Consider the following 26558-nt stretch of genomic DNA (forward strand, 5'->3'; position numbering starts at 1 on the left):
TTTAGTTTTTTAAAATATCTTTATTGCTTAAGGACATTTGGCAAGATACCCGTAACATAAACCTCACGTCCAGCATTACTTGGCAACATGTTTCTCAGCTGGAAAGAAAATAAATTGGATTTTTTTCTTTCTGCTAATGCCACATTTTTGGATGCTACTTTGGAAACTAATGAAGAGGTGGCTGCTCAGCATGCCTCTCTGTTCTTGATGGCTTTTTAGCGTACAACAGCCAGCAGCAACTTTCTGAAGTCCCCAGAGGTATCAGATTGGACAGCTTCAGCTAACGACTTGCTGTACTTTTGCTGGTACTTCTCCTTTATTGCTGGCAGGTCATTCTGAGGAGACAAGGAGAGCCTCTTAAGAAGAGTGGGATGTGCTTTGCATAAAATGTCCTGCTTCTACCAAGCCCCCAAAGTCCACTGTGATAACTGGGAGGAGCAGAGGAGAAAGCAGGAGGTCCAAAACTTTGAAGAACTTTCAGGCTAATGTTTGGACTTGAGGTATGGCTGCATGTGTGGTGTGATGATGGGATGCTAGCTGCAAGGTGGGGTATGAGGGCTGCAGAGAGCTGTGCTGGAGGGCCTGGTGGGCATCTTTGCCTGGCACTTGGTGGTGCCATGCCAGCACAGCAAGCACAGCCTTGGTACTACACAAACTAGCACAGGTTGCTGCGGCCCCCTGAGGCCACTCTGTGGTGGCAAGAAGAGAAAGAAGCACTTCCAGGAGTGTGATTAAGTGATAGTTCTGTTCTTCTAGCCACAGGTAATTTTCTAGTTGCTATGGAGGGAGAATGAAATGCTTTGTCTGGAGCTTTCCTGTGAAAAGGCACCCACAGCATGGCTCTGATCTTTATTACTAGGGTTTTTAAACGTTATCATGACTGGACCACATCTTAACAGAGAGACTACCCTGGAGACTAATTTCCATTTTTCATACTACAGATCACTGAGATCAGATACAGATCACCTCCTCACCTCTCCTCTATGAACAACTCCTCCTCTATGTCAAGACTGAAACAGCCCTGGGGTTACAACCTGAATAGCTTACAAGGAAGGAAGATTTAAAGACTATGTTTAGGATCTGAAATGTCTTGCGCAGTGTTGTGTTTTTTAAAATCACAATTATCTCCTTTGCCTCTTTATTTTTCTTCCTTCCTCCCTTCCTTCTCCATCTGTTTTTCCCCGCTAGGATCAGAAAGAATTGGCAACATATGATTAAAAGCGATTCTCAATTTGGGAACTGCTGTTTTATCTTAACCAGGATTACCTTAACAAGGATTTTACTTATAAAGATCTTTCTGGGGCCAGATCTCCCCATGGGCCAGTTTTATCCAGGTAAAGTTGACTTCACTTGAAATTGCTTTCATGCTTTCAAGTTCAGTTCTTTTGCAAACAAAAACAGATGCAATATGAAAATTAGGGTTGTACAAAAGCAGAGTGTGAGCACTGATGTCAGTGGCTCTGCACTGGTCTGAAACTGGGTTGACTGAGCACACAATCTACCAGGACTTACCCTGTACCCTTTAAATTTGTACTTCTCCCCAAAATGATTTGAAGTATGGCAGATTGCAGGGTATCCTACCTCGGCCCTGGTCACAAGGATGCGAATCAAGGTGTCTTCATCAGTCCCAGCTCCTTTCATTGACTTGTGCAGAAGTGTAGCAAAGTAACCTTGGCAGTCTTTGGCACAGCTGACTAGAGAACAGTAAGAGGCTTTCTTATACTTGTATATTTACATTCTGTGTTATATTTCAATGAGAAGGAAATAAATAACACAAATAAAGAAAACACTTTAGAGTTTGTGCTCAGGCAGACATAGGGACGGGTAGGGCTTTCATTCTGTAAGGGGTCCCCTACTGGTATGCGAGGAGGAGGCTTGGAGTCTAAATGTGAACATACATTTCTCCACAGAGAAAGCATGCTACACAATGAAATGAGGAGCACCAAATACATTGCTGCTCCACAGTGAGAATGACATGAATGAGAATGAGGATTTGCCCCTCTGGAGTTCTCCTTCCCATCTATTCTGGGGATAGCTGCTTACTCCGCAGCTTGCAGGGGCAAGATCCCAGATGCTCTTCCCCCACACAGATAAAATCTATCCCAGTAAACTAACCAGAGCCAGGGCACAGGCCTAAATACTGGTCACAGTTATCCACAGCGCTTAATTGCTATCCTGGTCCCCGCATGTTTCTGCAGTGACAAGACAGCACACTTCTGACCATGCCCAGGCATGGGCTGAGGTGATCACAGGCCAAGGCACTGGGGACAGCTTGGAGGTGGCCACCCTGTTTTAAAGGCTAAATAATTTAGCTGTGTGGAGAGGAGATGTATCTGGCCTGTTTAATTTCTAAAATCAATAGGTTCAAATCATTATTTAAACTGGCTCTCCTTTGCCTGGCAGTTATGTTTGGTTTAGTCTAAAACTATCTCAACAGCTCTCACCAGACCCCTAAGAGTTAATATTAGATGAAGATAAGAATTAGAAAGGAAAGCTATTGAAACATTTCTTTTACCAAGAGTGAGATAAGCCTTCTCCAGATCTCCAGATGTTTCACTTTTAATGGCTTCTTCTATGTCTTTCCCATGCAGCTACAAGGACAACAAAGAGGAGCCATCAGAGCTGCTGTCTGTACACGTAATCCTGTTACCATAAAACCAGCATCAGATTCTGGATCCAATGGAAAAAGGCCAGTTTAGATCCCATTCAGCCTTTCCAAGGGAGTAATTCAAGCACAAAGGAGGTCCTCCTCTGGGGTTAATGCTCATAAATTCACTGGCATCAAGGGAAGAGGACATACGAGGCCAAGTAAGGCAGAACAGTTAAGAGACGGATAACCTAAATCGAGCAGTCGTACTGGTATCCGAGGGCTTCCTCAACAAAGAAGCTGCAGTTTCTTCTTGGGTGACCCTTAGTCAGGAGGAACTGTTTGAGCTCCCTCTAATTCCTCTACTAAGGCTCTGGATGGTTCCCACACAAACATGACAAATTTTGGAGCTTTACCAGCTGTAAGGAGGTTTGTTACTTATTGGCTTTGGGCTCCCAGGGAAAGTTTACAAGCGCTGCAGTTGTTCCTGAGTTTCTATATTATTCTGTAGGAAAGAAATCGTCAGGCTGAGGAAGGGGAAAGACACCCTGCCACTTCAAAACACAGCTTATCCTCACTTCTGTGAATTAAAGAAAATCCCAGAGTCTTTTACTTTGTTCTGTTTTGCATATCAGGATGGTCCTGTGTGGCTCAACACTGTAATGGACTTTTAGCTCAGACCTGGAAGACCACAGATACTAGCCAGCAAGGGACACCTTCTGAGGGTTTGGCCTGGAGCTCTGCAAAAGCCGAGCTCGTTTAGATTTGTCCCTATTTATCTTTCCAAATGCAGAGAAGGACTGATGTTTGCATGGGTCTAATCTTGGCCCGCTTCTGCCTCAAATGCAGCCAGGCAGGATGTGGATGGATTGGTTTGGGCAATGTGATCTGCTTGGCTTTAGAAATCAAAAAGCCAAGGTATCTTGGATATTGGATCATTTAACTCAGCCCCCAGGGTTTGGGCTGCTCGGAGGGAGGGAGTAGCAGTTAGTGACTGGTTTTGTTCTCTTGCCAGCAACAAACCAAGGCTTGGATTAAGCTGTGAATGTATTTCCAACTAAGGGTTCCTCATTATGCTGACACTGAAGTATGGCCTTGACTGAAGGTTTTTCATCTTCAGTGCCTAGGGTTACAATTTTCTGATGATCTTAGACTCATCTTAGGGAAGTTTGGGGCTGTGAGCCAGGGGCTGGAGAGGGGACCTTCTTCTCAGAATAAATGCTACTGCTGAGCTTCCACCTAGCTGCCAGGAGAAGGACCTTGCATCTCCAGTTGTTTTGACTTTCAGAGGCAATTTCCAGGCGAGAGGTCTCAGTGGAGGTCAGCTCCAGGCCTAGATATGAGTAAAATGTCACTGGTGGGTGACATGGGGAGAAGTTATAGACAGCCGTGACCCCGCTGCCTACCTTTCCCTTGGCTGGGGGAGGCTTGGTGGCAGAGGACAGTGCAGCAAACTACTCGCACAGGCTGTCCACCCAGGGTGGGGAAAGAGGAAGAGGCGGGAGAGGTGCTTCTGCCCTGGTGGAGGGGCTGCTGGATGGTGTGCAGTGAGGGAGGTGGGAACCTCAGACACGTGGGGGTGGCTGGGGTAAGCCGGGGCCAGTGCAGACTCAGCTGGCTGCATACTTCCCCACTGTCCCAACAGGGTCATGTGCCCTGGACACGGAGGGGCCCACCACAAAGTGGTGGCCACTGAGCAGCCACCACTGCTCTTCGACCATGTCTCCCACTGTCTTCAGAGACGCTGTGATGTGGTGTGGGGACAGTAAGGGTCCAGCGGGGTTGGAAGAGGGTAGGTTAAAGAACTGCTATGTCTGTGTGAGGGCACTTTTCCTGAAGCAGGGGGGATCAGGATGAGACACCTAGTCAGGCTCTGCTTTGGAGAAGGAGAGGAAGAGACTGGAAGGGCAAAACTCTGCTTCAGGGCAGTAAATTGTGAACCTGTCCCTTTGCTGGTCCTCCTGCAGGAGTGGGGACCCACTTCTTGGCGCAGCTGTAGAAAGAAAAGGACATCATGACGTTTATTTGGCTGGATATTGTGCGGGCTACAAAGGGAAACAGGTTTTTTTACTGGCAAAAGACACAGCTTGTAGGCCCTGTTTCTATAAGACCAGGATGCAGTCCTACAGAAATATTTTTCAAGATACTTATAGCACCGAACAATTTTCAAATGGGAAATAAAAGATCGCCTGCTCTACATGCAGCTGTAGGGTCTGCAGACTACGTGTCGGGCCCTGCTGTGTGCAAGCCACATTGCAGAAGGGAATAACTCACCTTTTCATAGGCTTCAAAAGTAGCTCTCAGCTGGGGATAGCTTCTCTTTGCTAAGACCACGTTGAAAGCCAGCTCCTCCGTTCCCCAGCGGCCTTCCCCTGCCTTGAAGATTGCATGTTGTTTTTTAGAGCACTTGTTTATCCGCGGTGGAAACAAGAAGGCCGCCAGCGCCTGGGGCTCGCCGCGCTCCGGCCTGTGCACCCTGCCACTGCCTCGGCGCTCTGGGCGCGCGGCCGCCTCGGAGGCAGCGCTGGGCGATGCGGGGGCTTCTCCACCATCGCACTTACTTCGTACAGGTCTCTGGCATCCTGCCCGGCAAGCTCTGCGTTGACCTCTTGGTCCTCATCTCGGTTTGCCTGCAGAAAGGGACGTTAAAAAAAAAAAAAAAAAAAAAAAGAAAAGCCCAAGTGGCGGCTACTCTTTGCAGTGGAAGGGAAGTTTGTCCACTCTGGGCCCTCAAAACCCCTTTGGTTATAGTTTTGCTGCCATCTGCTGACAGTTGCCTGGTCGTTGGGCAGTTTGAGCCTTGGCAAGATGGGACTGAGCGCTCTGCTCTGCTGGGGGTCATCGGGCTTTTGCTGACTTTGGCGGTGCAGCCTGTGCGTTGCCCAGGGCAGGGTCTATCCCGCAGATCCATCCGTGTGGGGCACCACCGGGACGTTTCTTAGGAAAGCAGCATCCATCACTCAGCTACAGAGAAAACACTCCCAAAACTGGAAGTGTTGTTGCTTTTTACGGCGGTGGTGAGGCCCTGAGAACAGCAAAATGGCCCTCTGCACTTCCCTCCCTAATCTACACACCCGAGTGTGTACTAACGCTGATCGAAATCGTGAAGGACTTCTCCACGTGTAAATCCAGTGTTCACCACTCCTGAAAACACACCCCGAGCGGCTGAGCAGAGCTGGGCCACCTCACTGCTCTCCACAACGGGACCCCGCTGCCGTGTATTGGCGATGGGACAGTTATGCCCCTAAAGCTGCTTGTGCTTGCTGAATTTCTTTGCCCCTCGGGGCTGGTGGCTGAGGCTGCCCACCACGCTCACTCTTATCGTCTTGCCTACAGTGTTCCTACGGAGAAGCCAATTTTTGTCCTTATTTCAAGCTGACGCAAAATAAAGTGCGTTCTGACTGAAAACATGCCTGTTCTTTGCGAGTGGGAAAACCAGGTGATGACAAGCTCCTAGTGCTAATCCTGCACCTACCTGAGTTGCAGATTCCTCCGTTGAAATAAGAAATGGTGTTTTGCCACTTTTAGACAGAAACCCAGCCCTTATCACGGTATAAATAATAATAAAGCAACAATATGTCGTCTTCAAGGTACCAGGATTTATAAAATTACCTGTGATTTTATCTAACCCCTTTAGTTATATCGAAGAGCTGTAAACACAGGAGGCTCTTACCCTGACAAAAGCCTTAGGATTGCTATAACTACCTCGTTATTACTTATTATAATTACCAACTAACACTTGTCAGTGTTACCCAGGGTGGGCAGGGTAGAGGGGAGACAACGTCTCTGTCAGTAGGCGTAGCAGGAACGTCCCGGCCTTACCTCCAGCACAGTCACCAATATCTTCTTTAGGGAGCCGCTCGTGTCGCTTTTGACGTCTGACTCCAGATCCCTGTCAAAGACTGCGGAGAAAGACGTCCGTAAGGGCTCGCTCGATGCAAACATGGCTTTAAGTGAAGGTGTGCAGAAGAAAATCTTACTTACGCCTTTTGTATGCCTCCTTTATGCTGATGATTTGCTAGGCGAACAAACAAAAACAACAAGAAAAACCCAAATAAGCAAACGAGGAAGCACGGCGGCGAGTCGACAGCAATGCCTGCGTCTCCCCAGCCCTGTGGCGCCCCGTCCCGCATCTCCCCAGCCCTGCAGTGCCCCGTCCCCGTTGCCGCTGCGGCCGGGCCAGCTGCCCCGGCCTCCAGCGACCGCCCAGGCGTGCCTTGCCCCGCTCCCCAACGGAGGCCAGGGCTGTCCCAACCTTGTTGCTTCGCGTGCACAGGATCTCGATCAGCAGTGACTCATCCGTCCCGGCACCCTTCATCGCTCTGCGGAGCTCCCGGGCCTCGTACTCGCAGGGGAGGTCCAGCAGGGCCAGCACGCTCTTCTCGAAATTCCCGCTTAGGTCTCCCTTCAGCACCTCCTCCAGATCCTGCGGAGGCGGTCGGAAGCGTTAGTGCCAAAGCTGAGCTGGGATTAGAGCGTTTCTTTATTCGTTCATTTGTTGCGGGGAATTTAATGATTCCAAAGCTTCTTCCATACCAAAAGGAACAACATAAAAAAAAAAAAAAACCACACCGGAATTTTTTGCAAATAAAATTCCCTAAAAGTTGTTGCTTTATGTTGATCGAAATGATCCCCCCATCCCCAGATATCAGCAATACTGGACCGGTTTCAACTCTTACTTGCTGGAAGAAATGCAAACTAATGTTTTAAAAGCCTGACAGAAGAAGCCTTGAAACACAATGTAGAAATTTCCTGCTCTGAAAAAGTCGTAACAGAAGGAATCAAACTTCCTAAAATTCTCTTTTAATTTTTCTTAGAATCGATTTCTTGGGAAAAGCAAAACAATTCTCTTAAGTGCTTTGCTTTTAAGCAATCAGCAGTTTCCACTAGAAAAAGGAAAAAAAAAGACCCTTCTGATGTGATCTACTTAATTCAAAAATTAATAAGACCCTGGAGAAGAATTAGCTCGTGCATATGTGTCAGATGAACATTCATGCTGAGCATTATTTCTAATGATTTATTTTAAGCCCTGTCTGCAGTTAACAGCTCCTGTAGTACAGGAAGTCTTTGACAAGTTCAGATCATAAATGAAAAGAAAACCCAACTTTAAAACTATTGTTCTTCAATGTCCTCTTACGTGATCGCAAATTAACACTTGATCTATTCCAGTAGAAGACTGACATCAAAGCTGAAGCAGTTGCAATGAGCCGCATTATGAACCTAACTTCTGTGAGCTGTTATGGGCTAACGTAATGGGGAAGTCTTACAGAATTTGCTCATTTCTAATGCATATTCTTATCAATGCTCATTATAGAGCTAATTCTGTAGTATTCATGCAATCAAAATCCATCACATGCTTGTTGTAAGGTTTGCAGACAGAAAGATTTCAGGCTCAGCACTGCCTGCCTTAGTAACATTGATTAATGTGGAATGTGCAAGCGGACCATAAAAAAAAGACTGATTTAATACTAAGCCCTGCAGGATTTGGCTGTTTACCTAAATAATACATAGGAAGCCTTAGTTTTTTTCTGTATGCCAAATCACCAAGGCAGTCCATGTTTCCTCCTTCAGAAATGAAGCGCCCAAAGAGATTTCTCAGCTTTGCAATGCGTATTCTCCTCCATCACCGGAATTTAATCAACGCTAAATCCATTTAACTCAGTAAAAGTATAATGGTGTAAGATCAAATAGTCCTTCTGAATTTGCATCTGGTCTTAGAGGGTTTCTGACTGGGAATTTGCCTGTTACATTAATTGCATTTACACTTTGTTTCAGACTTTTTTCCCCCTAATTGTGCTGAAGATGAACACAAACCGAGATGTTTTTGATTTCAGCTATGAATTATTTTCTAGCTCTGCTGACTTTGATTAAAATGCTTTGTTCTGGTTGAGGCTGGTTTCCATTTCGAAGAAGACTCTGAGGCATAAGATTATTAATAATCGTTATTTTAGGAGATAAAAGAAATTACTGAATCAGAAGCTAACTGGTGTCCTCTTTAAAACTACTGGGCCATTGACAGTTTCCAAAGTAGGGGAATGTAGGCTATATTTCTAACAATCACAGTATTTGAAACAGAGAGGCCATTTATTTTGAAATACCTTGCCATATGCACTCTTGTACTTCTGTTTTATCTGTTGCCTCTGCTCCGATGTTCGATTTGACAAGATTTCAATAATTGTTTTCTCGTCAGTGCCTAAAAAAGAAGTTGGGCATACAGACAATTTGATCAGGAACCTAATGCAGAGGGGAAAAAAAAATCAAATGCTCCCTCTCCAAAGAGAAGAAAATAAATATACATATATCCACTGGTGTCAGCTTTAGGTTTTGTAACATCTATGCTTCTTCTGAGGATGTATTTATCTGTAGTTGGTTGCAATGCTCAGAACACCATCTCGTGCTGCTTAAATTTTGTCAGGGGAATTGAGTCTTCTGTTTAGCAGATCAGATGCTGTCTGCTCCTAAAACGAGGGTGCTAATAGGGCCCGTGGTCTGCCCCAGGGCCACGTCTCGCCGGAGACACTGACTCATTGAAGGCGTCAGGGAAATGCTCCCTGGCTCCAGCGGGAAGAGATGCAGAGCCGCGTGCCCGCACCCTCACGCCCGGCTTTGCAAGACGACTTGGACACCGCGTGGCCATGCGAAGAGCCTTATTCCACCATTTAGATCCTCAAAGTCCAGCTGCGTTTAACCCTAGATGCTGACGCTGATGCCAGTGAAGCTCTCCCATGCCCCCGAGCCCTAGGAGGACTGAGCTGCACCAGGCCTGAGCCGTCCATGCCGTCACCCTGCCCGCTGCTCCCGCAGCGCCTGGCGCGGGACTGCAAGCGCTGTCAGCATGACACAGCCCGCACTGCTTGCCTGGCGGCCGCGGGCCAGCGTGCAAGTTTTGGTGGCGATGCTGGTCTGAGCGGTCCCTGTCTCTTCACCACCCTGTTCCCTCCGCACTTTCCAGCTCTCGTCCCCTGAACCACGCGGCGCTTCCAGCCTCCCGCACCCAAAACAGCGGATCTGCCAGAGAAATAACCTTTTCCTATGGGCTTGCTTGCCCGACAGATCCGCCTCCTGATCTGGTTTACTAAGCATGGGAGCGCTTGTGCCACCATAACACAAGGAATGGCATGGGGCGAGTGGCGGCGTTGGTGGGGATGTGCTTAAATCAGCTTTATTAACCTGCAGCCTGGATCACGGTCTGCACAAATGGGTTGTGCTTTGCTCTGAGCGGAGACGGGGAGAAGAGCAAGAACCAGCCTCCACCACCTGAATCTCTCTGTTGATGCTGTTTTAGTTGGCAAAAACAACTGGGAGTCAGCCAGGAGTGCAGCGCCTGGCTGTACGGCTGCCCTGGCACAGGCACAGCGGCGAGCTGCACCTCCCGGGAAGGCGCGTGGGGAGCCCATGCGGGAACTGAACGCGCGACAGCCCCCTGCGAGGGGTTCCCGGGTGCCGAGAGGAAACGGCAGCTCTGAGCTGCAGCTTCTGCAGCCTATGGAAGCTGCTTGCTAAAGGCAACGACCTTGTTGTTGTGCTTTCCCTGCCCTCAGCCACAAAAGCAGATGTTTGCACTAAACAAAGCTGCTGGAAGGCATTAGCCAATGTTTGCAGCTACGGGACAAGACTGCAGAGATCCTACTTGGGCGCCTGAGTGACGCAGTGGAGCAGCTATTGCAGTAACGTGTGTGTCCCAGAGTATTTCTGACTGCAGGGTCAGCAGCTGGCCTGAGGCTTTGTTTCTTCAACACAGGGACTGAAATGAAGACGGTCTATCAGGACCCATGATCCTGCATGCAATGGGCACTGCCAAAACGCCTACAGGATGTAAAGGGTTTAGATGTCAGCTCAAGTGCACCCAGCCACATGCCAGGTCTGCTGAAGCTCGCACATCACACGGGCTGACACGGACCCTGCTTCCCTCATGCCCTTCCGTTGGTGGCATCCACTGCCGTGCTTCATGCCAAGCTTTGCTGGCAGGCTCTCGCGAGCAGGACTCTCTTTCTGGTCCCTGTACGTGCAGCACCTAGCGCAGCGAGGGTTGCCAGGGAGCTACCAAAACAAGTGATAAAACTGCAAGCAGTATTTGCATTCAGCAGCAGCTCATTCATTCTCATCACTGCATATCACGTCTGTACAGGACAAGTTTATGGCATCCTGTCCAGTTTTTCCTGCTTAAAAGTGAGACAGAAGGCATGAACCTACTGCAGACTGAAAACCATTGCTATCTGAAAATGTGGGGTTAAACTCTTAACAGGAAGGTCTTCTGGGGACCTGTCTTGATGGAAGGAAGCCGACAGGACAAGAACAGTTCCTAAAATTCAAATACTTTAACTAGCTAACTCTGAATGTCAGTGCTACAGCAGGAAAAAATGCTTAAATACATGTTTGCTTTGCAAATGCCTGGAGTGGGTTAATAACTTTTTGCTCTCTTGTGCTGACTGGCTGTTCCTCCTCTGCTGGACGTTGCCACCTCCATGGGTCTGAGGAACACTATTCCCTACGCACATCAGTGCAAAGTCAGCCAGCTCAGTGTAAACTCCCACAGAAGATGGTGTGAGCCAACATTTTGGTTTAAAATCCCTGACGGAGACTGAGGAGCACCATATAAACCTTTCAGGTGAAGTAGCTGCAGTGGGCTCTGAGGAGCATATAGAGGTGGTGATGTTTTTGACTGTTCCTTGAAGACCTGGAAAAGGACATACAACCATGCCCTTAATCTGGCCTGACTAGCTGGACCCCACAACCGTCATTATCAGCAGGGACAGCTTGCTGGTCCTATTGTAGTGAACAGATGCCATGTCCATCCTGACCCCTTGGAGCCAAGCAGTTAGCAAAGGAGATGTTTCAGATCTTTGAGGAACAAGCTGGCTTCCCTTCCCATTTATCTTAATCATATAAAACTCCATGGTTATCTCCGTGTGTGCATGTTCTTCGAGTCAGTGAGTGACAGAAAGCATAAAGATTAACTCCAAATGGTTTAAATATTTGCTTTGCCATAAGTTTGTGCATGTGCTCTCTATAATGCGGAATTGTCCATTGTATAAAAAACAAGAGCTTTCTCACCTGCTCCTTTGCAGGCTTTATGTAGTTTCTTGGCATCCCGGTCTGCATCAAAGCCATGATGACGGCGATGAGTGGTTGACTAGAAAAACAGAGACACAACAGGTACAGGGGAAACAAATTTGCATTAGTCTCTCCAATTTACAGAAGTTTGGGTCAGGCTGTTGCTTGGTTTTTGTTCGCCCTACCTAAACTGTGACATCCAAGCTGGGCTGTGCTGGTACGATATCTCTATCACTAGCGGTCCCAGAGTCAGAGCAAAGCCAGCCGTGACCACATGGTACAAGGTGCTGAGCCTGTATAACCTCATTTTGCCAGTTCAGCTTTGTTCAAATAATTTTGCTGTAATCACTTGATAATAGAGAATTTTCTGCCAGATCAAATATTATTCGTTTGTACCACTTTAACATTAAGCCAATATAAATTGCTTATCAGATGTGTACAGACTTGTGCTGTACCTCTGCAGTACATTTGTAAATACTGGGAGGTAGTTTTCTTTCCTCCAGACAAAATCCCAACTGGCAGATCCTGCAAACCCTTCTTGTGCTGACGCATTCACACAAACAGAGAATTGGGCACATATACCACCATAAGGCTTGTGGAGCTTTTTTGTCAGAATAGTATATCTGGTTGCCTTGAGCAAATCTATCAGATATAATAACTCAAAGTCCACAGCAGCAGCAGTTTACAGCCTAACATATATCGATAACTGAAAGCTATGGTGAACTGAAAACCATGCCAATTCATACTAATCTGACCAGCTGTGAATCGCAGGGGCTGAAATGTCGGTACAACAACCCTCTATTTGCAGCAGGAGGTCAGCAACCTTTTCAATCCCTGTAGTACCACGAATCAGATCTTTTAAATGCCTACGTGCTAAAACAGACCTCTAAAATAGGTCCTAGGCTCCTAAATCAATTAGAGCTGTATGCACCTCATCAGCTGCAGGGGCCTAATACGGGCACTGCAAGCGCTTTGGCATTTCCATGCCAAGAGCAACAAGTGCATCTGACTTCTTGCTTTGCAGCGTTGCTGGCACTGGCTCTCCCCTCTGCTAATTAAGGGTTGGGACACCCCAGGGCACGGCACTGTGCTCCTAGGCCCTTCTGAAAATGTGGTGACAGGTATAAAGGAGTCATCTATCCAAACACACAGTCTTCTACCAAGGATAAAAGCCAAATGCACTCCCCACACTGTTTTTACCTTGGTGACAGACTAAAGTCCATTTAAGCTTTTCTTCTAATGCGGTTAGCCACTAGGATTCAAATTAATGCTAATTGTAGCTGCTGTAATGCAACCATCTCACTGAAAATACCTTAACCGAAAGTTATTTTTACAACAGCTGCAATTAGAAAGGTATCAGAACGTTGCAAAAAGTCCTTTCAGTCTTGTCTTACTGCAGCCTCCCGAGGTAACACTTTCACTGCCATCTCACTATCACAAATCTCGCTTGTAAAGACGTAAGCTATCGCATACTGTGAGTGGATTGTAAAGCGAGCAGACATGTGCCGGCCTAGAAGATATGCTTGTCTAAACCTTTCGGTTACAGTGGAAATAGATGCGCATAGCAATTAATCTTTTCCAGTGGCAGACTTTATTTAAGAGTCTTCAAATCTGTCAGGAAAAGGAAATGAAAAAATGCAAAGTTAGAAAACAGAGGTATTTGCCTGAAGCGCATTCACATTCTTCTGTTGTCACAGGGGGCACCTGCTTTTCCCTTGTTGGAGTCGGGCACAAAAGACATTTTTGCACAATGTACTTGAAAATTAAACAGACCTAATGTCTTCCTTCTGTCTGATTGATACGCTACACCCTCGTTTTCACTCCCCACTTGGTGACAGGAAGGTTTGTGAGAGTCAAATTTGCCTTTGCTCTTTGTCACGCCACACTAGGCAACGGCAGCCGACCGGACTCGGCGATGGGTTTGGGTGAACAGGACAACGGCGTCCTATGATAGAGCGAGAGTCCGCTCTGCATACACCGCTCCGCGACGCAAACGCTGCCCGCGCAGTGGCCCTCTGCCCGAGGGTCACCCACGCACGGTGCCGACACAAGGAGCGCGGCTCGGGGGCTCCTCGGCAAGCGCCGGGTGCAACGAGCATCGCGGCGTAGCACCCAGGCGGGTGCTTGGCTGCTTCTCCCTGCGCCGGGGACCGTGAGATATGCTGTGTAATTAGTCTGTGCAAAAGCGTATTTGCCAACAGCTAAATGTATTATCAGTTGTGTTACTGATAAATCAGTTGAGGGCCTTTCCATTTGGAGTTGTAGAATAAAAATCCCTAATTCCCACCAGGATTACTTATTGAGGCCATCACTGTTCTTAAGGCTACGTAAATAAAATTGGACTTCAATCCTATGTCCAGCTGAGCTCCCCCCCTTTTTCTCACTATTTCCTATTTGCTTCTGGAAACTTTTAGAAACACATCCATTAATTTTCTATGCATGAACTTGCAAACTCTCCAGTCTGGCAGAATTCATCCTGACATCAGAGGGCCCAGGTTTTACAGTTGCAGCGTGAGACACGAGTGTGTGGTGCCGCTACGGCTGCCGCCTCTCCACAATACCAAGTTTAACATCAAAGGGTTCTCAGCACTTCGGTCTCTAAGTTGGAGAGATAACCCTGCCCTTCCACCACGCTGCGTGGAAAGCAGCTGTTTGCAGGAAGAAGATGACATTGCAAGGAGTAAGTAATAGTGTCATGAAGCTATCATTATTTAGAGTCAGCACATTTTTAAGATGGTGTTCCTGCCACTCATACGATTGATCCCTGTCAGTGTTAGGTAGCCAGCACCACACTTATTCCACAGTTCTCTGCAAAGCATTTCTTTGTGAGGGTAAGGACCACTGGAAGTAGCTGAAAAATCAGCACAAACAAGACAATTCTGAGGCACAAAATACACAGAAAAGCACTAACACGCTATATTAACAGTACAGATTTGACTGTTTTGCTGTATCCAAGTGCTATGCTGATTTATAGCCTCCCAAATTGATTTCTGCCATGGGAGGTCAGAACTGTCACTCCAGATTTGAGCCCATGTAACCCAGGACAGAAGTTGCACTGGGGAAAAGAGAGGAAAAAGGCTTTGTCTGGCATTTGCTCCCACTTCCCAGTCATTCAGCATGGAGAGAAGTACCTACACGAATGCCCGAAGGTGCTGGTCTGTACTTTGCTCTGCTGTAAAGACCGGCAGGATTGGGCTGGGGGTAAGCTGGGAGCTGGCTGAGGACCCAGCTCCCTCTCTCCCAGCTCTCGCCAGACCAACGCTGCCGGGTTCTGCCATTCCCACTGCCCCAGCCCTACCACAGAGGCAGCTCGTCCTGCTAATAACATCACAAGGCTTTGGGAACTGCTATTTTATGCCTTCATGGCTCTTCAGTTACACCCAGATTTTAGCGAGTTCCTACCTCCTAAGGGCAAATGTTGCAGTTCATGTGTAGCATAGTAGCATCAGGTAGGAAAAAGGTAGCAGCAATGACTGAAATGACAGTGTGGATTTATGAGGATTCATAAAGACATAAAGAAAGGCATTTCTTTTCAAAGGAAAAAATCACGCAGAAGGAAAGGAAGGCTTATTTCCTAGCGACGCTCACGATATGTTTGTTTTAATGCACCACAGGAATCTACTGGTCAGGTGGGCTAAGGCTTCCATCTTCAAATAAATCACTGTAAAACATTAATCAAGGTTGGGGAATACCATTCTTTGTATTATGTGCAATGCTAGCACCACAGCTTTTATAGATAGGAAATGTGACACTCTGGGTAGGCGACTGTCAAGGCCAACTTCTGAGTCATCTGGAAAACTCTGGCTAAAAGTCACTACCCCCTGGCCCCACCTCTGGTCTTGGCCACAGGCACAGCCGTCCCAGGCAGGAGAGCTGTTTCAGAGCCGTACTGCTTCCTGACCCGCACGTCTGACAGGTGGATTTTGCTGTAAGGGATAAACGGCAGAAGAAACTGATGTTTAACACTGCTTGAGGCTTTGCATATATTATTCATTTAAAAATATGAGCAGAGTCACTGTTTAATATGCCCATTGTTTTAGAGTTAAGATTTTAGATTAGAATTGAGTCGTTAATGACTTTGAGTGTTTACAGCAGTTTGCTGATAGTGTGATGTGAATGAAATACCAGCTGGGCTGATTACACACATATTTTGCAGCTGAACATAGTATGGAAAGGAACTTGCTTTCATAAAAGGATCAAGCTCCATTGAAACAGCTGTGTAGTTGTAGTCCATTTTCTTCCACATTTCCTTCCAACACTTCTATTTAAATTAGTGCAACCAGTCTTCTGGTGGCAAGAAACCCTCTTTTAACTTCCAGCCTAGCTTTATTCCTGGCCTGTCTGTGTCCATTTGTTTTTTCTGTGAACAGTGTTCCTTTGGCTTAAACAGTGATTGCCTCCATGATACGTTTATAGACAGCAACCATTTTCCTCTGCAGCTTTAGCTAAAATTGTCACGGATTTATTTCAATTAAACTGGATAGATTATCACTGGTCAAAAACTAACATTTTAACTTGTAGTAAAGCACAAAAAGTAATTTTTCTTATTGTCAATTATGTTTTATTTCAAGGACATGTAAGATGAACTTATAGCTGGTGATGGTCCACAATGGTTGGAGAAACGTGGAGAATTTTCTTTGATATGTTGGCATGGGAAGTGCTCATGGTGCACAAATAAATGTTTTAGCAAAAAGGTCAGCAAAAACGAGAAAGAAATAGAGGAAAAATAGGAGCTCTGGTGGGTTCAAGGCATCAATAGTTAGAATGTTGCAATACATACCAGAAATTTATGAAGACAAAAGAGGATGTAAGCTTCATGACCAAAATCTAATAGCTTGCTTGACCTAAAGACAATTAAGCCTGACATAGATATAAACTGCCAAGCTGGCAGAAAACACGCACAGAAGAAACACTACCAAGAGCATGGCAGATAGCTTCCTGTATTGCAAAAGAGAGACAAAGTACTCCATCTAAAAATAGCTGATAATAGCCGAACAATTGCAGCTACTTTGCCATCCATATCATCTCAAGCAGATGCCATGACCACGCTCAAGAGCAGAGGTTTATGGAGGAGTAAAGTCACAACAGCCGAAAGGGCAGCCGGTCAGGATGCTGCTGACAGCACTCATTTGTGGCAGCTCTCGCATGGATCGATGCCGATGAAGAGCCTCGATGAACGCAGACACAGACCCTTACGAGTGAAGCACGAAGAAGGGGCAGCAGCAGCGCGGCCGCTCATCATAGCAGGGGACATGCAGATAAAGAGCCAAGAGCTCTTATAATCAGGACCAGGCTGATCCAGGGAGGCTGAGTGCCTGCCCCAGTCTTCATTTGCACCAGATTCATTGACGTGCTTTATCCAGTGGGTGCCTTATTTCAAGCTTATCTTGTATTTCATTTTTCTTTGGCGAATAAAAGCACAAAGCACATCTAAATTAGCAGCCTGTAGGAAAGGCAGACTGACCCAGCCAGGCTTTCTACAGCCCTCACTACTGCATGTAAGTGGTGCTGGGAATAAGACAGGGCAGAATGCAGTTGTCTAAACTTAGGTATCTTGTGCCATTGGAGATGCCCCAGGGTAAGCGGCTAGCTGCCAGTTTGGAAATGCACGGTCTCCTGTGGGTCCTGGGTCTGCCAGCCCGGTGCAGACGCCTCACATACCCGAGGGCATCTCCAAGGGCATCTCCAACAGCTCTAGATGCAAGTGTTTAGGCAACAGAATCAAGTACCTAGCATTTTACCAGTTTTGTTATTTTTCACATAAATTTAATTATGTTGAGAAGAATGCATTGGAGAGAACCAAGTTTTTAAAAAACAACCATAAAAAACAGTTCCCTATGCAACAATTTTAGCCTTCCTGACTACCAAACAGGTGAGCACCAAAAATCCCTCTGCCTGGTTTCCCACAGATTTACGTCTCCCGGCTGACTGATTTCAGTGCCTGTGCTGCCTCCTCCACCAGAAGCAACTTCTGGGAGTGGCACAGTCATAATGGCCCATCACTGTGTGGGTTCTCTGGTGTCTAATAAGGGTTGATTTCATGCCCCAGTCTTTTGTTCAGGGGATTTCTAATATATTCTCTCTCTTCTATTAATTTTCATTAAACTTATCAGGAACCTCATACTTTTGAGACTTGTAGTACCCTGCTGGTAAATTCAACTAAAAATTTTCCAGTGAGTCCAAATGTTTTTAGCTAGCGAAGCAGATATATACATGCTGCTGTCACATGCACCTTGTTTCTTTAGGAAAGCAGGCTGAAAATGATCCATAATATCCCTAACGGTAAGCACAGGAATGGCAGAAAAACAATCAAGCCAAAACAATCCCAAGCCCTTCACAAAGGAGAACCTGTGGACCCTACTGAGATGTCTCAGCTCTCAGTGTAGCACAATCACAGATTCACCAGTTCAAAGCCCTTCAGGGAGTCTCCAGCTAATGACCCAGGTCCCTTCCAGCCCAGCGCTGCTGGATCTGTCAGAATAGGTTTGGGTAGAGTTGATCTTGCTGCGGGTGATGGATAAGTTGGCTGACATCTCAAGATGCCTTCCAATCCCATATTCTATGATTTTCTACTTTCTTTCTTTTTTTTTTTCGTGTGTGCAGAGGAAGATTTATTTCCTCTGTCTACCAAGAAATGTCCCAAATCATCTGGTCATTTTGTTAGCATGATAAATGACAGGATTGGGGTGTTTATCTCATTAGTTAAATTGTATCTAATATATTCCTATCACAGAAGACATCTTTCGGCAAATCAGTCCCTACATGATTAATTATTTACCAACACATACATACTTAAGATTAATTATTTATCCTAGTCAGAAGCCTTTAATGTGCTATAATGTAACTGGAATCTAAGGTTAACTAGACAAACAGTACTGGATAGAGAAAGAAAAAGACACATAAAACCACATCTTGTGGTTTTAGTCTTCTACTGTTATCAGAACAAACGCTCAACTCTTACTCAAAGTGATAGTTTGAGTGGAAAACGGCCTAATTCTCGTCACTCACTCCCAGGCATTTCCTTGTGTTAAGAATAAAATACAAGAATACATGTGGGAGTAAGCTGTTCTATTTTGGTTCTGGTATACTCCAAAAGACAGAAAATGTGATGCTACATTTGTATTTCACCAATAGTCTAATTTATACTAGAACAGTCATTTCCAGTCATAAAAGTTTTGTTCAACCTATTTTAATGCTTCCTCAGGCCCCTCTGAACAGGGTCAATCTTGGCATTGTAGTAGAAGGCATGAGTCTAACAGGAATGGTCACCTTAGCTACAACCTCCTATAGCTATCTAAGGCCCCAGGTGACTGGCAGCCTCTGCACTGGGACAGCCCTGCTCACGGCCATGCCGGCCAGCTCCAGCATCGGGGCTGCAGTCACGCTGCTCAGCATCCGCAAGAAGGACCACAGGCAAGTATCTAGGGGGGAAAGAAAGCTGACTTGCTCAGAAAGCTCCAGACTATCAATCAGAAAGGGTGGAAAAGGAGATAAAGCCCGCTTGATTTCAGTTCATAGGTACTTCCATGAGGAAAACGTCCAAATATTAACGGGCTCTTTAGTATAGTGGAGAAAACAACAAAAAAATCCTCCAAAGATCAATTACTGGTAGTCAAGGTCAGGCCTCATCTAAGTCTAACATAGTCTAACGCCATGTTTTTGGTGGGTGAGGATGTTTAGTCTTTAGCATATGGTGGGTTCCCCATCCCTTAGAGTCCTCACAGCAAAGCGAGAGGCTTTTCTGCAAGCTCCTCCTCAGTGAAATTCAGATAATTGGGTTCAGGTAGGAACTCATGTGAAACACAAAGGTCTTTAACACACAGGCCAGAGTAAATGGGAGCTAACATTTAAAAACAAACAGAAGCCAACAGCTGTGGTATGTTGGCAGTAGAGAAGTATCAACAAGCATCAGGGTTTGTGCTATGATAATAAAAAGCCTAGGTTGTTAAACATCTGCAATTGGAGGAAAGGCTTAGTCCTGTTTTTATAGCATTGGTACTCTTGATCTTCATTTTTGATGTTTCTCTACTGCAATGTCTGCCAAAGAAATTAGTTTTTCGGGAATGGAATGAGAAGATGAGCACGGGAGGGACAGGTTTAGGCAAAACATCCGTAAGTCAGTTGGTGAGTGCCCCCTTAAGGCATACATGTTTCCTTTTGACAGCAATGGTTTCTTTCTCTGCTGCTTAGCAGTCTGTAAAACATACCTGTCACACTTGCTTGTTTGAACAACTTTCTCAGGCAGCTACGATATGTAACTGGAAAATTGCCATCTGCTTCCATGACTGCTCGGAGGACCGTATCCCCACATCTGAGCGTCACTCACTGCCTGCCAGGCAGGCTGCTGTTCTCTCCAAAATCCTCACGGCTCTCGTAGGTCTACTGGCTGTATGAGAGCCACCCATGCCAAGGGACTAGCCTACAGTGACCAAGCAGGTTCAGTATGAAGCATTTAGTGAATAATGCAAGGTGCACAGATCACGTAGAGTGCACTTCGCTGCTCAGCAATCTTTGCAATGGCACCTTCCGAACTGATAGGTGCAGATACACTTCTTTTCTAAATTGGGGACTAAAACTACAGCGACAACAGGATTATAATAGAATCAGTTGCATTTATTTTTTCCTATTATAAAAAAGTGGCAACAGCCAACCCCATTGCTCTGACAGTTATTTAAACTGCAAAATCAAAACACGTTTCTCCTACAGTGTCTCTCCTGTTTCAAGGCAGCTGTTAATATATCATAATTGCTTATGGCTAATTTTTTTATCCACCTAGTTTATTTACACTCATCACCATGATAGAGGAGTCCACAATCAAGAAAAATAAGTTTTGAGAGGGGTTCTCTCATGGCTAAATTTTATATAGTCCATTTCTAATGTGTCCAAACTCCTTAATAGAGATTACTTTTAAAATCGCAGTTAGTTACCATGGTACCATGTAGTGGAAGTGGATTTCCAAAGTTGTGAAATCGCTAAATACCATCACCTTTGAGATGCCCCAGAGTATCCAGGACATCTGCCCAGGGCTGGCTAATGTGACATAGGACTGAGGGGACCTGAGCGCTCCGCGTGGCAGCTGGAGCCAGGTAGGAAGGGACACTAGAGATGTCCAGAGGCACCACGCGTGCATTTCAGCACGGAGTCATGCCTCATGTGACTTCCTGTTAATACTTATCTTGAAAACAAAAGCCACAAAAAATGGCAAACAAATGGCTTTATTTGCCTAGGACAAATCTCGAATTTCAAGTCTAGAATAATTGCTTATTATACTAAGGATGGATTTGTCTCCTTTAATTTTACTGATCATAATGCCTGGTTCTGAAACACTGTGTATGCTGGGCCATCAGTGGTTATGATAACTAAAATGATTGGAAACTGGTCTACTCTGCCTCTTTCTCAGTAGAGATACCAAATCTTTGACTAGAATGGTAACACAGCGATAGCTCAAGTGTTCTTATAATTTATTAACAATTTTACACTCCTCTCATTACATCAACTAAGTCCTGTGATGAGTTCCAGTAAGTTAATATTGATGGAGCAGTAGTTAAAACTTATGTGACTTAAGTATGCCTATACAAGGTTCAAATATACAGACACAGTCTTCGGGGATGTTATGCTGACTTCTTAATAGATTCTAAATCTGAATTATTTAAAAGGAGAACTGGATGGATGTAGTGCCCCATCAAGGAAGCCCCAAGCTTACATGCCTCTCCCTATGGTCCCTAATGTTTCCTTGCTTTTAAAATGTTCCTCTGCAAGATGCATTATCTAAACACCACGTGAAAAATATGCCCATTTATCATAGATACATACCTGGGCTGTTACTGTACAGACATTGCTCATACTGTGTGTAGTGTCTGACAAATCAACTGTCTCTACTGAACATGGAGGTTTCTGTGTCTAACTCCTTTCCGCCTCACAGGCTAGAGGAAATCTCAAGATAAAACCAGGTCACCTGAGCCACCGAGGTCAGCTGAATCACTCCATTACTTCAGTGGGTAGCCACAGTTACCAAGGAAGGGGAGAGTATTTTTTCTGGATTTGACAGGCTATCTTCTCTTCATAGGAAAGACAGAACTTGGCAGAGCTTACTGAAGATGCTGTATACACAGAAGAGCTTTAGATTCCAGTTATTTTGCATTTTCTGTTTTTTTTGTAAAAATAATGACCTTTTAATACTTCCAATAGTTTTTGGCCACAACTGAAATGCATCATGTATGTTTCATGGATATACACTTGTTAACACCTACCACAGCTGCACTCAGGTCTAAAAGGCCCAGCAAATATCATGGATAAATGGGAGCCATGGAAATGAACAGGAATCTGCCATGGTTTTTCCCAGTATCGTTTGGTTGAACAAGAGGGTGTTTCTGCCTTCTGCTGACTCTGGGCTTATGGCCAAGGACTGAACAAGATTCTACTGTCACTGAGTACTGGTTTACCAGAGGAAGCAACAAATAACTATCGTTGAGCTTTGTGATGAGACAAATCATGCTGCTATAAATAATCCTGGTACTAAGGAGATACTTCTAGAAGGGTAGAAATGTCCATAGGCAATGCAGAGGCCCTTGTGATGTTTGTGAGCTTTGAACTTATCCCCAAGAAGCTTTATTAGGCAGATGTGCTCTACAAAGTTATACTTACTTTTTTTTACCTTCAAGTTCTCAGACCATCTGGCCAACAGCAACCTGCCATCCCCTTCTTATGTCAGGGCCCTCCCTGGCAGAAGGTTTGTGCTGCTCACAATGACAACATGAAACTCAAGGGACTCCCAGAGAATTTCAAACAATTGTTTAAAATAAAAACAAAGCCCTTATCCATCCCCCAGATTAATTTCAGTCACAAACATCACAGAGAACAACAGAATAATGCACAAAGGATTCTTGACAAATGGAAGGTTAAAAAAGCTAAGCAATTTCACAAAAGAAAAAACAACCAAACTTTTCAAGCCATCACACCATGAAAACCATTGTTGCTATTCTCAAACCTTTCCCAAAGCACCTTGCTTACAGCAGAGCAGCTACCCAGATTTTCAGATGGATTGATTCCACTTGTAATTTTCAAGACAAGCAAAAGTACAGATAAGCTTGAAGATACTAGACTGCAAAGAGACAATAATTGGAGACTTTAAATCTCAAAGGATATGCAGTCAAGACTGGTTGATTGTAGAAAGAGGAACTGGATCCAGTTTTCAGACAGTGAAAAGCATGTGGAAATATGCAGATTCAGAGCTGTAATGTTGCATCAGGTGCAGCTCTTGACCAATAGCTCAATTTCTGCGAGAAAGCTATTCCTCAGTGCTGGTTGGAGATCTTTTGTTGAAACCATTTTTTTTTCAGTAAAATCTGTTACTTTTGTTCAAATTAACATATTTAGGAAGATACTGATTTTGATGAAAGTTCTATTTTAAATACAAAGAGACATTTTGATACGGCTGAAAATTTCCATTTTAACATCCATGTAATGGAAAATTGTCATTATATTGTTTTGAACAATGCTTAGCTTTCAGTGCTAACTTCATTTATTAATGATACTTTTTTTTAAGTTTTAAAACCTAAATCCATTTAACCAGAACAAAATATCTCAAGTGACACAGATGATTCAATTTCTATTTCTCCCACCAGAATGCAGGCTATTCAAAAAATTTTCAGTTCTGAAATTCCAAAGCAGACAAAATTATGGAAAGATGTAGTATTCAACAGAATGAAACAAGCCAGTGTTTACCTAACTTTACTAGTGTCAATCTTGACTGCCAAATAAGGGTTGCCTCTGTGCACTGCAGTGCCTCCCAAAGCCACCATAAGCCACTGCAACACGTGCTGTAATACCATGGTGCCCCTTTCATCCTTCATTAAAAAAAGTGCTTACTGGCTCATCTGCTGACAAACTGGTAGTCCCTACCGTTGGTTTCCGTATATCCTCTGTGAGGCTGTAAGACTTGCTCTGGAGGTTTAAAAAACACAATACATAAGACACTCATGAACCTATGATTGCAAACTATGAGATTAGGAGAAAGAACAAAACTGCAGCTAAAAAGCTCTGTTAAGAACTGAATATTTTCAGGTTATTCCAAAAGTGGTTCTCTGAAACAGATGCAGGCATTTCTCCAAGATTACCTGTAATTTCCTAAAGACAAACACAGAATGACGATAAGGAGCTGCAATTCTCAGATGAGTCATAGGCTGAATCATGGGATACTCTTTCAACACAGGCTTGCACCTCTTCCCACTGAAGCCTAGAGCAAAACTTCATTTTTCCATAGATACGTCCAGGCCAGCATTGCTGGCTACCTCATCCAGCACAGAGCTCATACAACTGCTAAAGCAGCCTGAGGTGTAGTGCTGTGATTTCTGCTGCCACAGACAGACACAAATTGGCTAATTTAAAGCTAAATTGGATACATCTGCCCCTGTCTGGCGAAAGTGTTGTCACCTGCTTCCGGGGCTGGTGGCAGCTCTCCAAGGTCAAGTCCCTTGGGAGGTGCCCACTGACCACACGAGGATGTGTGCTTACGTGGCCACACAGGGCTGTGCTGAAGGAGCCTTTCTTGGCCTTATGTTTCCTATGCAAAGGCAGATTGCTGAATTACTTCTTTTTCCCTATGCAAACAGCTGGGCCAGAAACGCATGGCAAGGAGACGGGGCCACCTACTCTTTCACAGGGAGATGCAATGATGCAGGAATTGGCCCCTTCTACTGGCACTGACTTGTGATCTATCCTAGCTCCTTGGCTCAGTAGCTGGAGCCTTGGGCAAATGGTATGGGGTCTCCTGCTAGAAGTCTGGCAGGGAAAATCACCTGAAGAGCAGCTCCAGAAGCAACAGATGCTCTGCATCTCTCAAGGCCTTGCTAAATTTGAATAAAAAAATAGTCATGTAATAAAATGATACACATCTTAAGAGAGATACTACTGCAACATTAGTCTATGTCAGCTAACATGCTGTCCTCTGTTGATACTGCTAAACTGCAGATTTTCTGAAATCAATACGCAAAGCTGAAAAAAATATTGTGGTCATATATCCATTAACTTTAAAATGAAGCTAAAAAACCCCAGCTTCTTCAGTGCAGGCTACTTAATTTTCAGAAGCACTAAGCGTTCACAGCTATCACTCCAATTTTTGACAATTAGGCTGTTTTGAGAGTAAACATGCAGATTTAGATATTTATTATTAAACACTTGAATGTTAGCCAAAATTCTCTCAATCAGAACGCATATGGCAATTCAATGTGTTAAGTCCTGATGCCTGGATTTTAATCAGGCCCTTCTGAGAGTACTGCAGTTTCAGATTACTCTTGTCCCTACTATCCAGTGATAAACTTAGCCAAAGTTTGAAACTGTTGGCCTTTGGAACCAGAAGGTTTTCATAGACCTTTAGGGAATTATTTTAGTGTTTAAGAAAGTTCCAATACAAATTTGCCATTTAAAATGAGTTGTCCCATGACATCCTACTGTTTCTTTCTCTCAAAATTAAAGTACTGCCATTTTTAACTGTGCCACAATTAAAAGCCTCAGAACCTGTGTTACAGTAACAATTTCGTAACTCATGTAATGCAATGAAGTGAATGTTACTGTCTACATACAAACGTTTTCCCTCCACATTTAAAGTAGACTTTGCATTTAAATCTTGATTTGCAGCTGCGTTAATGTCATTTAAAGTGAAAATGGACAAAAATAATAAAAGGAAATGGCTGTATTCTTGACAATCCAAATTAAATAACTACTTACATGTGAGCCACCCATTTTTGCTTAGTCTGAGTGTGGAAGATACAACTCTTCTGCTCTTCAATAAAACAAGCATTCAGATGGAATGGTCAAGTTTTACTAGAGCAGCTGAATCATACCCAGCCCTTGGTTAATCAATAACTTTTGACATTATTTAAATTCTAGTCATTTCAAGGTGGAGTGTGTTCATCATTATACAGTGGCTTTGTCATCCCTACAATCTAATATCACATCCTGTTGGGTCATACAACTGGCTGCTCTCTTCAGGAAAATCAAGATCTTACAATATAAGCCCCCAGATTATATATAGTCTTTTATCTAATAGCTATTACAATGATTTAAAATATATAACCGTGGTAATGCCCAACAAGAGCTTTCCAAACATTTTAGAAGGAAGGATCCCTGCTTTGAAGAGTCTGTAGTGCGTCTGATTTAATATGTTGTTGAGGAGCCCTAGACCCCACAAAATATTTCAAACAGAACCTCACTGCTTTAGAGCATGGCTAGGACAGTCAGAGAAAGGTAAGAGAAGAGAACAGGTACATTTGAATGTATGGCAGTTCTTGGAAAAAATTCCAAGTGATTATCTAAATAGTAAGCAAAAATAAAATCATTACATTACAGAGAGTGCAGTACTAATTCTAAGCAACAGCCTTGGGAATACCCATCTTTTATTTATTATCAGTGTGCTCATTCTTTGATATCAGTGTTGTTTTTAAACAGCTTGACAGACAGCATTTTTCTGCAAAGACCTCTCCAACATTCAAACACACTTAAAAATAAATAATTGGTTTTGATTATGGTGTTCAAATACATCAGATGTAAAAATCAAATGTGATTATGAAGAATTGCGTCTAGAATTCAATGCTTTGTGGTAACAAACTGTCTTAAAGACATTTTCAGAACCTATACTAAGCTGGCAACCTCCCACTTACTTCACAACATTTTTGGGATAAAATCAGCCCAACTCACATTAAAGGAAATACTTAAGTTGGAGAGAAAGCAACCTCAACGTTTCTCTTCAATTGGTCAGGTTGGAGTGCATTCACAACCACTGATACAGGCTCGCAATCCTACTGCTTTTACAGCTGAAATGCTGCAGCCCAGAAGGTAAAATAGAGGGTAACTCATTAAGGATTTAAAACAAACAGCAGAATGAGTCATCCTATATGATGTTTCACATGCAAATGGTCTA

At 44.5% G+C, this 26558-nt stretch overlaps 1 protein-coding gene and 1 long non-coding RNA gene across 7 annotated transcripts; one reads left to right on the forward strand and one right to left on the reverse strand.

Annotated features, from left to right (window-relative positions):
• On the reverse strand, positions 1 to 25452 carry ANXA13 (annexin A13). 4 transcript variants are annotated; one of them, XM_064507849.1, is made up of 12 exons: positions 25367 to 25445; positions 23543 to 23584; positions 11642 to 11720; positions 8686 to 8780; positions 6843 to 7013; positions 6572 to 6605; positions 6410 to 6489; positions 5149 to 5217; positions 4862 to 4963; positions 2516 to 2591; positions 1582 to 1694; positions 1 to 335 (listed from the first exon to the last, which is right to left on the reverse strand). In XM_064507849.1, the coding sequence occupies exons 1-12, from the start codon at positions 25379 to 25381 to the stop codon at positions 216 to 218; spliced, it is 996 nt and encodes a 331-aa protein (XP_064363919.1). In that variant the 5' UTR covers positions 25382 to 25445; the 3' UTR covers positions 1 to 215. The 4 variants fall into 4 exon arrangements, with proteins under 4 accessions (XP_064363919.1, XP_025965849.2, XP_025965850.2 ...); XM_026110064.2 differs by having other exon boundaries at positions 23510 to 23584; XM_026110065.2 differs by lacking the exon at positions 23543 to 23584 and having other exon boundaries at positions 25367 to 25452.
• Positions 329 to 2739, forward strand: LOC112989137 (uncharacterized). 3 transcript variants are annotated; one of them, XR_010388049.1, is made up of 3 exons: positions 329 to 500; positions 942 to 1334; positions 2592 to 2739. It is a non-coding gene; the product is annotated as an uncharacterized LOC112989137 (long non-coding RNA). The 3 variants fall into 3 exon arrangements; XR_010388050.1 differs by having other exon boundaries at positions 1189 to 1334; XR_010388051.1 differs by lacking the exon at positions 942 to 1334.
• Positions 25453 to 26558: the final 1106 nt, after the last annotated feature.

Source organism: Dromaius novaehollandiae, chromosome 2 (assembly GCF_036370855.1).
Source record: "Dromaius novaehollandiae isolate bDroNov1 chromosome 2, bDroNov1.hap1, whole genome shotgun sequence".
NCBI classification, from domain to species: domain Eukaryota; kingdom Metazoa; phylum Chordata; class Aves; order Casuariiformes; family Dromaiidae; genus Dromaius; species Dromaius novaehollandiae.